General features: G+C 42.9%; 1 protein-coding gene across 4 annotated transcripts in view; it reads right to left on the bottom strand.

Annotated features, from left to right (window-relative positions):
- Positions 1-1,641: 1,641 nt before the first annotated feature.
- The window catches only part of DAO (D-amino acid oxidase), a 40,763-nt gene continuing 28,079 nt past the window's right edge, over positions 1,642-14,325 (bottom strand). For all 4 annotated transcript variants that reach the window (XM_066603850.1, XM_066603848.1, XM_066603847.1 and 1 more), the window contains exons 3-11: positions 12,796-12,910; positions 11,545-11,621; positions 8,903-8,968; positions 8,258-8,312; positions 8,064-8,168; positions 5,687-5,769; positions 5,431-5,548; positions 4,573-4,671; positions 1,642-2,048 (exon numbers count right to left, since the gene is read on the bottom strand). In XM_066603850.1, coding sequence (XP_066459947.1) covers positions 1,920-2,048; positions 4,573-4,671; positions 5,431-5,548; positions 5,687-5,769; positions 8,064-8,168; positions 8,258-8,312; positions 8,903-8,968; positions 11,545-11,621; positions 12,796-12,910 — 847 coding nt within the window. In that variant the 3' untranslated portion in view covers positions 1,642-1,919. The remainder of the gene's footprint in view (positions 2,049-4,572; positions 4,672-5,430; positions 5,549-5,686; positions 5,770-8,063; positions 8,169-8,257; positions 8,313-8,902; positions 8,969-11,544; positions 11,622-12,795; positions 12,911-14,325) is intronic.

Below are 14,325 nucleotides of genomic sequence, written 5' to 3'. Positions count from 1 at the left end.
CCATGTTCAGGGAGACCTTGTAAACTGATGGAACGTGGACAATGATGCCTTGTCCAAGCTGTGAAGGCATCACACACATCGTCTGCTGGAACACTCGCTCAGGAGGTCTCATAGACCACTGAAACATCCATTAGCACCAGAACCATCCGTAGAGAACTGTATGCGAAAAGTTACCATGGATGAGTGGCTTTCCCCTAAGCCCAACATCACAGCAGTGAATGCACAGAGGCGCCTGTGATGGTGCTTGGAGTATTGTTCTTGGACTGTAAATGAGTGGAAGCAAATTTTGTGGACAGTTCAATCACAGTACACCATATTCTGATCGGATGGGCGCACTTAGGTGTGTTGGTTGCCTAGAGAGCAGTTTCTACGTGACTGTATCACTCCAACAGTGAAATTTGAAGGAGGTTTTTTATGGTGTGGGGGTGTTTCTGCTGGGAAGGACTAAGGCCATTGATTATAGTGAAGTCCACCCTTAACGCCCATAGATCCAGTGACATTCTGGAAAATGTGGCATTATCTACCCTGTGGCAATACTTTAGTACAGCTCTGTGTCTCTACCAACATGACCGAGCACCATGTCATTCAGCACATAGTGTTGAGGCTTGGTTTGAGGAGCAGAACATCTGCAAACATCATTGGCCAGCCCAAAGTCCAGATCTCAATCCCATCGAGCATCTATGGGACAAACTAGAATGCTATACCCAACAAAGCCATCATCCCCTGCCTCATCTGAAGCTCTCCTCAAGGAATATAGGCAAATTCTTCCACACATCTATTGTAGTTTGGTGGAAAGCATACCTAGGAGGGTTACTGCAGTCATTGAAGCTAATCGTGGCCCAACATCATATTGGAAAATGTGAATAAAATCGAATTTCGTCACCTTCTATGTGTGTCCCAATACTTTTGTCAACATAATGTAAACAAGCTTTTAATAAAATAAGCATATTTATTAATCACCATACATTCTGAGATTTCAACCTTAAAAAATTAGGTAGCTGTTTGTCAGTTACTCAATAACACCATTGAAGGCATTGAAATCTTGTTTGTTGCATTCTCAGCAGAGGACTAGTTGATTCTTTAGTTAAGTAGTTAGGGCTCAGTCACACGGGCGCATCGGCGCCCGTGTTACTGCAGGTAGTAGACGGTCGTACCTGAAGACGGACGTCTCTCTGCAGCGCCGGAGGAAAGAACATGTGACGGGCTTCATTGCCGGTCATGTGTTCTTTCATCAGCGCTGCAGAGAGACGTCCGTCTTCAGGTACGGCCGTCTTCTAACTGTCAGTCACACGGGCGCATTGGCGCCGCTGTACGGGTGCCGATGTGCCCGTGTGACTGAGCCCTTAAGTAGCAGTTTTATTGTTTCTACCAAGTGAAGTGAAAAGATTTATGTTTAGGGATCAAAAGATGAAGCTAAAAGAAAAGCGATTGTTCTTTTTCAGATACAGCATGCTAAGGGAAAATAGAGAGATGCAGGATGCAAATATCCTGGATTTAGTAAGTTGTCGCAGATCCGGTACAAAATAACGAAAGAAATAGTGTGCGCGCAGCACATCTTCTTCCAGGAAAATGCCGCACAGCTGAGTGGGAACTGACCGAACCTTTTCAGCTCATGTGAGATAAGTAGTGGGGGTGGAACATATATAAAGGCTGGCAGTTTTTAATTCATGGACAAAATTTAAAAACATTTTCTGTAGCACCATCAGTATTTAGGCACTGAAGGAGACCCTGAAAAGTTTTTCACATTGATCTATGAATGAAGGGAGACAAATGTTCTAGTCAGAAGGTGAAGTGCTAACGATAAACCAGCAACAGAGTCATTCATCTCATAACCCAGATTTGTTTTTCAGTTGTAATACAGGTTATCAGTATTATCCCAGATCTAATGGGCATTTCCTAAGTATTCATGCTGATCATGATCACAGAGAGGATTTAGGTATTCTTCCTTCCTTTTCTTTGACAATTTGCCCAAAAATGTTGGCTGCTTCCATAGCACACCCCCAGTGGATAGTGAGGCCAAAGCCACCATGGCCATAGTTGTGTATGATCTGTGGAGACAAGAATACACTATGCTAGTGGACAAGTTAAAAAAAAGTACGGATAAAATGTAGAAAGGTCAATAAATAAACCTAAAGAAAAAAAGAAAAAAAAACACAAACGGTGACATACACTGAGGAGAAAGAGGTCTTTATACAGGTTTTTGCCAGCCAGGACAAAAGGGGCCTGATGTTTGTTTCCTCTCCACCCTCTTTCAATGACCGCTGGTGCCATGCCCTAGCTTGCAGTTCCTCTGAAGGAGGAAGGTCTGTACGGGTTCATACTAAAAGCCTATTTAGACTCAATGATTCTCGCACAAAAATCGCTCAAAGCCATCTTTTGAGCGAGAATTGTTGGGTCTAACTGCATGGACTTCGTGCAGTTTTTGTTAACGATTTGCTCATCGTTGTCTTTCAGCTATCTGAAAGAGAACGATGAGTCTTATCAGTGCCGCTCTGAGTTCTCAGCAGGATACCGCTGATACTATTGTTTCAGCTGGTATCCCACTCGGAGAACACAGCCAAAGTATGAAGAAGCCAGCTCTCCAGCTGTGTTCTGCATACCACGCTCGGAGCGCTCAGCTGTATACCAGCTGAGCACTCCATGAACACAGCAGGAGTATGCAGAAAACAGCTCTCCAGCTGTGTTCTGCATACCACGCTCGGAGCGCTCAGCTGTATACCAGCTGAGCGCTCCATGAACACAGCAGGAATAGGCAGAAGACAGCTCTCCAGCTATCTTCTGTATACCCCACTCGGAGCGCTCAGCTGAATAACAGCTGTATGCAGACGATAGCTGTCCCGCTTGTCTTCTGCATACAGCGTGAGCCTTCTTTTACACACTTATGCAAAGTGAACGCTCAACACTGTCACTCAAACTGCCGTTTGAGTGAATTTTAAGTGATCATCTTGTCATGTAAATGCACACAGTGATTATCGCTCAAAAGATGTCTTTTAAGCGAATTTTGAGTGATAATCTTTGTGTCTAAACGGGCCTTATCCAGTAGCAAAGGAAGTGGGCACCAAACAAAACTGCCCCTCATAGTAAACACATGATAGGCCATTATGGTATATAGCAGACCCAAAAATAAATGTCCAAGACAGGATTGCAAAAAAAGGTAAATTGAGAATTACAAATATAATAAAAGCACTTCAAAAACTGAATATAAAGGAAATGCATCACCAAGGTCACACATATAAGAAGTTCCCAAAGAAAATCATGCTTATATCAACCTACAATAGGCGCAACCAATCTCAATGTCATGCATATAGTAAAGTGTTACCACATAACCGAGGATCTGGAAATCTCTGCGCCCCAACACACAAATTTTGCCCTTAGCTTCGTCCAGGGATTTCCAGACCCTCGGTTACATGGTAACACTTTATTATGTGCATGACATTGAGCTTGGTTGTGCCTATTGTAGGTTGATATAAGCATGATTTTCTTTGGGAACTTCTTACATGTGTGACCTGAGGTGATGGATTTCCCTTGTACTGATGCTGCATTTCGTTTATGTTCTGTTTTTAAATGCTTTATTATATTTGTAATTCTCAATAAACAATTGTTTAATGATGGATTTCGGCAGTCCTGTCTTGGACATTTATTTTTGGGTCTGTTATATCGGTTGATGTATGGGTCTGATATTTTTTGGTGGGACTATATTGTCTTCATATAGGATTCACATTATGTTATATAGACCATTGGCAACAAAATTTGCACATGCACAACAGAAAGACTTAAAATAGGGGTCTGAACTACTGAGCTGGAGATAATAAAACAGTGTCATAATCAGAAATAAGAGAAAATGTGAACAGAAAGAAAAATCCAGAAATGTTTCTGTTCTTCCCAAAGTTTAATTACAAGGCTGTCTCAAGATATCAGGCTTTACTACATATGGCCGCCTGCAGACAGGCAGAAATTCCGCAGCGGGATTTCCCGCGGAATTTCTGTCCCTGGAAGCTGCCATAGGATTGCGTAACAAACGCAATCCTATGCAGACAGCCGTGATTTGGCCGTGCGAAATCTCACGCGGCAAACAAATCGTGGCATGCTCTATTTCTGTGTGAGGCTCACAGAGCCCCGCACAGAAACGTCCCTCACCCGGCCGCCGGCTCCGGTCTGCGCATGCACCGGCAGCCGACACATGAAATAGCCAGGGGGGAGCAGGTGAGTGTCACGCTGCTCTCTGCAGACGCTCGGGTCGGGTCCCGCTGCGAGAATTCTCGCAGCCGGATCCGACCCGGCCGTCTGCAAGCGGCCTATACGCTATCCCTAGTGGCATTCTTGGAAACATTTGTTGATTATATGTATCCCTAGTGGCATTTTTGGAAACATTTGTTGATTATGATACTGTGGCAAGTGATGTTGTCTCTGCCAGTTGACATAACTGAAACAAAGTTGACATGAATAGGTGAAGTGGCCATTAACGTTATCTACATCTTCAGATTATTAGATGATGGGCATACAAAACATAGTGAGCCTAATAATGTTGGTGATCTCTTTGTCAGTGCATTATTGGCGGCAGTGGTTACTTACATCACTCCTAACAGTTCCACACACCAAGGGCTCTCTCTCCAGCCGTACTTTGCTGCGTGATGGTCTCAGTCCTGCCCAGTCATGAACAATCGTTGCATTCTACAACAGTGACAGTGATTAGCACTCTTACTAGTCATCAAATTAAACTTATAGTCTGCTAACCGTAAAGCTAGCCATACAAAGTACTTGCCCAGATTGGCAAGGTCAATCAAAAAAGTCTACATATATTCCTTGACCCTGCACATCCCCCAACACATGCATAGGGGGGGCATGCTAGATTTAGACATACTTGATGCTTGGCTAAAAGTTTAGCAATGTCAGGAGTATCTGGCAACTGCTTATCTAACCCCAATAGCAGTGCATATGATGCTTGACTGATCCAGACATATCTATTTATGAGCTGGGGATACTGTATGACTGTTGGCGAAGCACGTCTTCTATGTATGGTCATATTTAGTCTTACCATATACATTGTATATAAGTACAGACCTAACGTTTATTCACAGGCAGCTTTTTCTCCCTTTCGCCATCTCTAATTACATTCATATTTATTTCTGATGATTGCATATGTTATGTCTATGGATGGAGGAGAGGGGCTACTGGGCACCTTTGGATGCATTCAGCCCCAGAATGAACAAAAGAGAATAAGCCTAAAAATTCTACCATGACTGATTCCATTTTTTCTTCTGCCAGTGGAAGACTAGAGGGATCTGCTGGTGCCATACATATTAGATATTATGGTAATTATCCCATGGGTAATAGGTTTCCACATGCGTTTTGATGAACCTTACTCTGAAGAATTAGATAGGGTACATATAAAGCTAAGGAAACAATAGTGATCAAGCCTATTTCTCTCACCTGTAGGCTAGGTACCAGTTTACAGCACTGTTCCCAAATCCAGCCATGATCACTGGACACTTCCTCTTCATTCCAGTTTCCCAGCTGATAAATGCCTCCTAGTGTCACCAGCTGAGACCTGCATGCACATAAGACATGGGAATGGGAAGGATCTTATATGCATAAAGTCATACATTAAAGCCTACACATAGGATTATGGGTCTCAGGATAGGTATTATAAATGGAAAATCCATTATATGTTTCTTATAGAACTCACCCTGGAATGATATATGGTGTGGTATATACTCCGGTCTTCAGATCATGGGTCAGTATAAAATGTTTCATCCAAGGAGCAATCACCTACAATACATAGTAAAGTAATAAAATGATTACTTTCTACAGAAGTTACTTTTCATAAGCACAAATGTGTAAAGGTGTTTGAAACGTAATACCGTATACCATATTACGCTTGTGGGTTTGCACGCGTAATAGGCGGTACCGATCTTTACATTGACTTTCAACTGTGCCTCTCATACACAGCATGCGAAAAAGATCATAGCATGCACATCTTGGCACATATTACGCATACATACAAGCCAAGATAGTATATGGGGATTGTTGGTACGCAGCAAGAATGCGGGTCATTGTGTCCTTGCTGCGTGCTCCCACGTGGGGGATACATCCCCAGTATGCTGCAAAAAACGACCATGTGTTTTATACATTGACATTGTCATATTATTTCATATAACTGTTCATAGCATCACCTGTTGCAGCTGTCAGCTTTTGAAGATAATCCTCTAGACTCTAGATCTACGATTTCTATAGCTCCTCCCAGAGGTTCAGCTGGTTTGGGGGTATTTTTTCCAATGATACACAATCACCCACAAGAACTCAAAATGGTTGAGAATAACCATCAAATACACTATTCTGGCTGCTCCCTGTTTCTTTATTAAAGGGATTGTCCGGTTGTGAACAAGTAATGACATATCCTCCGGATTGGTTATCAATAGTAGATTGCGCGTGTCTGTGGCCTGGAGCTCCCGTCAATCATCTGTTCACCAGGCCAGGACATTTGTGTACTGAGCTGATTTCTGCAAGAAGCAGACAGTTCTGTTCTTAATGCAGTGGCCAGGTTCAGTATTGTAGGCTGAAATGAATGGAAACTTTGCCTGCAATACCAATCTTGGCCACTACAGTTTGAATGGAGCTGTCTGCTTCCTGCAGAAATCGGCTCAAGGCACAGCAGGCTGACCCGGTGAACAGTTGACATTCTGGGCAACCGATCCATGCTAATCTACTATTGATGAGGATATGCCATCAATATTTCACAACTCGACAACCCCTTTAAGTAGCTTTATGTTGCTTTTAAGAAGGATGATCATTACCCTGCAGTATTATGAAATGTGCATTGATCAAGTGTGCATTATACTAAATGTCAACATGAAATGTATCCTAAAGAAAGCATACATTTAAAAAAAGCTATGGAAAATAGGGCAGACAAACATGAAAAAGATCATTAGGTCTTTATGGAAAAACTGGCTAGGCTCCCAAGGGGTTAATATTAGAAGCTACGAGGAGCAGCATATTTTATCAAAATAAAAAAATAAAGTATACATATACATATATGCTGTAGGTTAGCAAAGTGGACAAAGCATGGAGGTTGGAATAAGAGATGACTTCAGGATCTGACTACACATAGTTTCCCTGAAAGTTACAAAAGAGCTTTTGAAACAAGCATACAGGATAGTTACCCAGACTTAAGTAATCGAAATGTTATAGAAGATGCTGTAAAACTCAACTTCTTGTGTTTCCACAATCTACTAACTGACCAAAGCCTGATATTCCCATCTTTATGTGTGGTACTACCATGATTCCCAGGCAGCATGTCCTTGGTCTTGGGGTCATATCTGACTCTGATCTTCCCTTCATTCTTAAATACTCCTTCACTTACTATGTTCAATTGCTTGCACACTCGCGTCACTTGCACCTCAAAAACATCTCCAGGATCCGCCCTTTTCTCACTGTAGGTACATCAAAAATGCTCATTGTTGCCCTAATCCATTCTTGTCTTGATTATTGCAACTCTCTACTGATCGGTGTTCGTCTCACTGAACTCTTCCCTCTCCAATCCATCCTGAATGCAGCAGCCAGGCTTTCTTTTTGCCCAGCTGCTAGAGCGATGCCTCAACCCTGTGGCAGTCACCGCACTGAGTGCCCATCTACTATAGAATACGATTTAAACTCATTACTCTCATCCAAAAGGTGTAACTTGAAGCAACTGGGCCCCAATGCAAAACCTGTAACAGGGTTCCTAATGATAATGCTTTATTCCTCGCACTGGGCTTCATATATGGAGAAGAGAGGCCTTATGGGCTGCCTAAGGCTCGTGGGCCCGGGTGCAACCGCATCCCCTGCACCCTCTATAGTTACACAAGTGCTCTCATCCATAAAACTCTCCACAGTGCTGCACCACCCTATATCTCATCTCCATCAACCAGCCTACACATGCTGCCCATTTCCCAGAGGTGGTGCCTTCATCTATCACACATTTATGGCATATCTTGTGTATTTGCTAAAAATGACTGAGATGGGAATACCCCTTTAAGGAAAAGGTGAAAAGTGACCTTTATCATTAAATCAAGCATGAATCCTACCTTCATAATCTGTCCTCTTCCGGGTTTTAAGTCTGGATCAGGTTGTAGCTGCCCTGAACGCATTCCTGTACAGTTAACGATGACATCCGCCCCTAGGGCAGCCAGCTGGGGATTAAACACAAGACTCAATGACATTTTCATCTTGCTGCTAAAATCACATTCCTTAATTTTATACGGACCATGTGAGTACTTACCTCATCAAAACTTTTGACAGTCTTATGGATAAACTTGACTCCTCGCTCTTTTAGTCTGCAGACAGAATAAGACACAGTCACATGACTAACTCTGCACCTCTACAGTAAATAGTAAGTTAGTAAGAGTCACTTTGAGGTATATTTCCACAGTCAGAAGATGAACAGAAATACATGCTGGATCTGAGCTGGGTCGACTCAGTTTTGTATCAATGTATATATTTATGCTATATCTCAGTGTTTAAAATTTAAAGAAATCAACTAGGATATGATGAAAAAATACAGAATCTGAAAATTGAGTCAAATATTAGAAAATATGGTAGAAGTCTTTGAACTGTAAATTATTCATGTTCATGAGCAGAAGCCTCTATAGAGGTATCTGATGTAGTTGTATGAACCAAAACAGGCATTCAAAGCAATTTTGGCATACACACTGCTTTGGAACACAATAGAAATCATTGTGACAAAAGAATTGACACAAGTAATTGTGCATTGCAACAAACATTTCACCATCAGGATGTCAAAAAGGTTCAAAGCTGCAGAGCACACCAATGCACTGTGGGAACAGGGACGTATTATCTCTACATTGCCCCATGTGGAAATGGTCTTACAACTACATACAAGTCAGCGTTAGTGATGACGACTTACTTTTTGGTTAGCCATGGTAAATAGCTCTTCCCCTCAATCATCAATGCGGTGTTGAACCACCCAAAGCTGTAATAATAAAGATATAAAGACTGAGTGTACATTGTGTCCCATCTACTGCGGCAACAACATGACATGTCCCTCCCTGCTTGTGCGGTCACTTCACATACTGTAGTGCTGAACTAGTAAACAATAATATACAACTTTTCCCACCCAAAGTGCGGCAATCAGCCCAATGCAAGGACTAATGTGCCAGCGGTAACAAAGTTTATGAAGTCTGGAACCCAATCTGTCTTTAATATCTGATTTCAATTATTATTGGCAAAACGTCCTCATTTATTCACTGGTTTTCCTAACTACCCAGTTCTCTGCACCCTTATGCAGGAAGTAATAAAGTGCTTATTTATTTTGATAAAAGAGTACATAATTATAATGTTCTTATTTTTAATACAAAGATTGGTTCTTTCCCAGAAAGCTATGCAAAAAAAAAAAAAAGAACCATCAGATTGTCCATTAGATGGCGCTGATTCTTAAAGGAGATGTCCCGCGCCGAAACGGGTTTTTTTTTTTTTAAACCCCCCCCCCCGTTCGGCGCGAGACAACCCCGATGCAGGGGTTAAAAAAACCACCCGCACAGCGCTTACCTGAATCCCGGCGGTCCGGTGACTTCAATACTTACCGCTGAAGATGGCCGCCGGGATCCTCTATCTTCGTGGACCGCAGCTCTTCTGTGCGGTCCACTGCCGATTCCAGCCTCCTGATTGGCTGGAATCGGCACGTGACGGGGCGGAGCTACACGGAGCTACACGGAGCCCCATAGAGAACAGCAGAAGACCCGGACTGCGCAAGCGCGGCTAATTTGGCCATCGGAGGCCAAAAATTAGTCGGCTCCATGGAGACGAGGACGCTAGCAACGGAGCAGGTAAGTATAAAACTTTTTATAACTTCTGTATGGCTCATAATTAATGCACAATGTATATTACAAAGTGCATTATTATGGCCATACAGAAGTGTATAACCCCACTTGCTGCCTCGGGACATCTCCTTTAAAACTGGACTAGATCTACAGTGTTAAACATTGAGGCTTGACACAAGACATGCTGAATCACAGTCATTGACCATGCATTGCATCCAAAGCAATAAACAATAAGCAAATACATATTACCAGCCCTGGAGGCATTTGTATTTCCGCATCATGAGAAGCCTTGTGTTTTCAATATATTTTCCGTGTAGCGATTTACACACCACGTACTTAAACTATATGCTCTCTCTCAGGTATACGGCATCTAGATGAGGAATGGGGTTTGCAATATGTACAGTGAATCTGAGGACTGTGCCAGTTAGATCCCTTTTACATCTGCGTTGGAACCTCCGTTCAGAGGTTCTGCTGTAGATCCGACTTACAATACCGGAAGAAGATGCGCTGTATGCAGCATTCCTTCTTCCGGCTAACAGCCGGGCAGCTGAGTGGAGACTGAAGGAAGCCCATTATAGTCAATGGGGTCTGTTTGGCGTGATTCGGTACTATCCTGGCGTGGAGTCATTCAGCCGTGGGGATTCCCCTTTCTTGCTCCCCGAATGGAGTGGGGATTCCCCTTTCTTGCTCCCCGAATGGAGCAGGAAAGCAGAGCCCCGAGTGTACGTATGAAACCACCCCTATCCAAAGCATGGTTGTACTGTTATACCTATCTATTTATTTTGGGGGTTTATGTATATAATTGAAATATATAATAGTATGTGTGTGGGTGTACCAATAGACACATGAGCATCACAAGTGGGCCATTAAACAATGTAAGAAGGTGGCCTGGTCTGATCAAACAATTATATTGTTACAAAGGTACCTGTCAAGGAGTGAGATATATTAGGCTGCAACCAGGGGCATTGTTAGCACTCGGCCACCAGGGCACATGCCCCAATCTTCTAACATAAATGTAGGGGTGAGCTACTAAATCAACATTATCAACTGTAATACATCTGAATCCATGTCCTGCTGTTCATCCTCATAAACATCAGGTCACTTTAGGCTTGTAACCTGTGAGAGCACAGACCAAAGGTGCAGGCAGCAGATGGCGTCATCGTGACAGCCGGCATCCGGTCACAGACAGCTCCAGCCACAGGCCAGACGTATATATACACACAATACTTTTTCATGGCATGCAAAGGAAATCCAGGGCATCATAGGAATCTAGATAAAATATCAACTTCTATTCATCTCATTCTTAAAAACCAAAGAAGTAGGACAATTGCCAAAAAGATGCAGGAGGAGCCAATATCTTCAGATCTCCCAGTAAGTAACCTGTGACGGTACTGGTTTGGGACTGATTTTATTTATTCCCTATCACACTGAAATTGCTATGATATGGAACAAGAGATGAGATCTGTCATGAGAAGCCAACAGCCTATCATATTGACTATATTTACGTTGGCAGGTAAGGAACAACTGAGTGATTATTTGTGGTTATATGTAACTTGTATCTCCTAATTGGAGTATATGCTCTGGCTAAAAGAGTATAATAATATCTAACTATATAATACTACATTATAAAAGTGTAATGCTGGTCACAAAGAAGCAAACAAAGATGCTATAAATGGGAAGAAGCTATTTTTCTTAGCAATTCCATGAGTTTTATATAAGACTGACAAACCTGTATCCTGGAAATAATTCTAATTCTCTTGCTGTAAGTTGTCGAAATCCAAGGACATCATCTTTCCATGAAGGATCCTGTAAGAACACAAATCATAAAGATAATAAGCAGCTTGGAAAATTACATTTTAGTCATAAAGAGTACATTTATATTGTATCATTTTGGAGTATATATATATCTACATAGAAAGTTCCAAATACTGTATATTGCATAAATACCCTTACACCCGTGTGAAGCCGGACCTATAGGGGATGTGTAGCGAATACGTATCCACTTAGTAGCGTTCAGTAAATATAGCAGAAAGTGATTGTGTTGACTAGCCTACATGGTATTAGTAAATGAACCGTGCAGCTAGGTGCCAACAATATCCTGACTATACTATCCTCTACCATGTCAGCCGTACAATATAAGCAATTGGATGGCCTTGGTATAAATACAGAAACCTCTTATTACAGTTGGTAACTGTTGACAGGGATTAGATATTTTCTATCTTGACCTCTAAACATGCAAAGTCTGCGGTCTCACATGACCCATTTATGCAATCAGATGTCAATTCCAGCTATGCATATGTTTGGATTACCGTCTCTTGTTTCTTACAAAAGCTAGATTACACCACAGATTCCATATTAGGACTCAGATATGGTTACGTGTGCAGTAGAATGAACCCATTCAAGCTCATGTGTTTATTTTACAATTACATGCAATAGATACACAAATCTCAGTGAGTGATACAACTTAGGCCCATTTAGACAACGATTATCGCTCAAAAGATGTCGCTCAAGCGACTTTTGAGCGATCATCGTTGAGTCATTTACAGCGCAACATGATCGCTTAAGATGAGCGATCACCTTGCACTGCCAGCGAAGGATGCAGAAGACAAGCGGGGTCTCCCCGCTTGTTCTCTGCATCCAGCTGTTCCCCCGCTCCAGCGTCTGGCTGTTATACAACCAAGGGCTCCCAGTGGAGGATGCAGAAGACAAGCAGGGTGCCCCCGCTTGTCTTCTGCATCCAGCTGTTTCCCCGCACCAAGCGCCGGCTGTTATACAGCCGAGCGCTCGGAGCGGAGGATGCAGAAGACAAGCGTACAGCATACAGCTATTCCCCGCTCCGAGCTCCCGGCTGTTGTGTCTAAATGGGCCTTTACTGTCAGGACTCTGATGCATTGAAATGCAATCAGAAGAATACGTCCATAGAATGGAGAAACCTAGCGGAAAAAGAAAGGCCATTACAGAATGCTGTCTCTTTACATACAGGTGCAGGTTCAGTCAGCAAATTGTATCCAGACTGTAGAAATATCCCCATGTCCTGGGCTTCTGGACAATGAACAGATTTCAGCAGGTGGTCAAAAGTTTCCTTGTTCCATCGACTAAAGAAACAAAAAAAACATTAAACATGTTAGATACAGTGTAATGAAACATTTCATACCAAAAGACAACATATTATCAAAGGGAATGTCCAGCCTTAAAGGAGATGTCCCGAGGCAGCAAGTGGGTCTATACACTTCTGTATGGCCATAATAATGCACTTTGTAATGTACATTGTGCATTAATTATGAGCCATACAGAAGTTATAAAAAGTTTTATACTTACCTGCTCCGTTGCTGGCGTCCTCGTTCCCATGGAGCCGACTAATTTTTGGCCTCCGATGGCCAAATTAGCCGCGCTTGCGCAGTCCGGGTCTTCAGCAGTCTTCTATGGAGCCGCTCGTGCCAGAGAGCGGCTCCGTGTAGCTCCGCCCCGTCACGTGCCGATTCCAGCCAATCAGGAGGCTGGAATCGGCAGTGGACCGCACAGAAGAGCTGCGGTCCACGGAGGTAGAAGATCCCGGCGGCCATCTTCAGCGGTAAGTATTGAAGACGCTGGACCGCCGGGATTCAGGTAAGCGCTGTGCTGTTTGTTTTTTTAACCCCTGCATCGGGGTTGTCTCGCGCCGAACGGGGGGGGGGGTTTAAAAAAAAAAAAACCCGTTTCGGCGCGGGACATCTCCTTTAAAAATTGATGGCTTACTTCATGATAGGCTATTAATATCTGATCAGTGGGGGTTCGCTGCTCAGGACCACTGCTGATTAAGGGGTCGCGGCGCTCGTACAAGTGCTGCAGCCTCTTCAATGTTAACATCTGAGCACAATCTTGTCAGTGCTCACAGCGCCGTATTTTTTATAGCTGCCATTTTGAGTATTACAAGCTTGTCCCATTGTAATGAAATGTTTTTCTTCTCTAGAGAATATTTACACTAGAGCTGGCCATATACTTCAGATTGATAAGTCAAAGGCTTGCTTGGCTGACAGGTATTCTTCCTGCCCTGTACATACACATGTATGTTGAGCTCAGCCACGTGTGCATGTATTTTCAATAGGAAGAGGAGAGCAAGCCGCTGCTAGACTCCTCTGCCCTCAGCTTCCTTACATTTACAACTAAAGGATTGTGCATGTTGGATTTCAACTTATTTGACCCTTCTTACTTTCGACATTTGAAATTGGGGAGAGAGTCAGGAGACCTCCATACACATTAGATGGTCGTCTAATATTACTCTATTGTGTATGGCCACCTTTAGGGTATGTTCACATGACGAAGTACGTGTCAGAAAAATGCATTGTGGATTTTAATGGAAAACTGCAGCAGTAATCCCCATGTTTGAACACGGATTTTAGCCATGGATTCGCATACTGGCTGCTACGGAGCTGAATGTGAATCAGTCTCATTTAATGGGGCTCATCTGCATGCGGAAAACAATGTAGATTCCGCACTTTTTTGCACGTGGGGAAAAAAATCCAAGCTGTGT

This window comes from Eleutherodactylus coqui, chromosome 5 (assembly GCF_035609145.1).
Source record: "Eleutherodactylus coqui strain aEleCoq1 chromosome 5, aEleCoq1.hap1, whole genome shotgun sequence".
Taxonomy (NCBI): domain Eukaryota; kingdom Metazoa; phylum Chordata; class Amphibia; order Anura; family Eleutherodactylidae; genus Eleutherodactylus; species Eleutherodactylus coqui.
The sequence above is the reverse complement of the archived record's forward strand: the minus strand, read 5'-3'. Positions and strand labels throughout refer to the sequence as shown.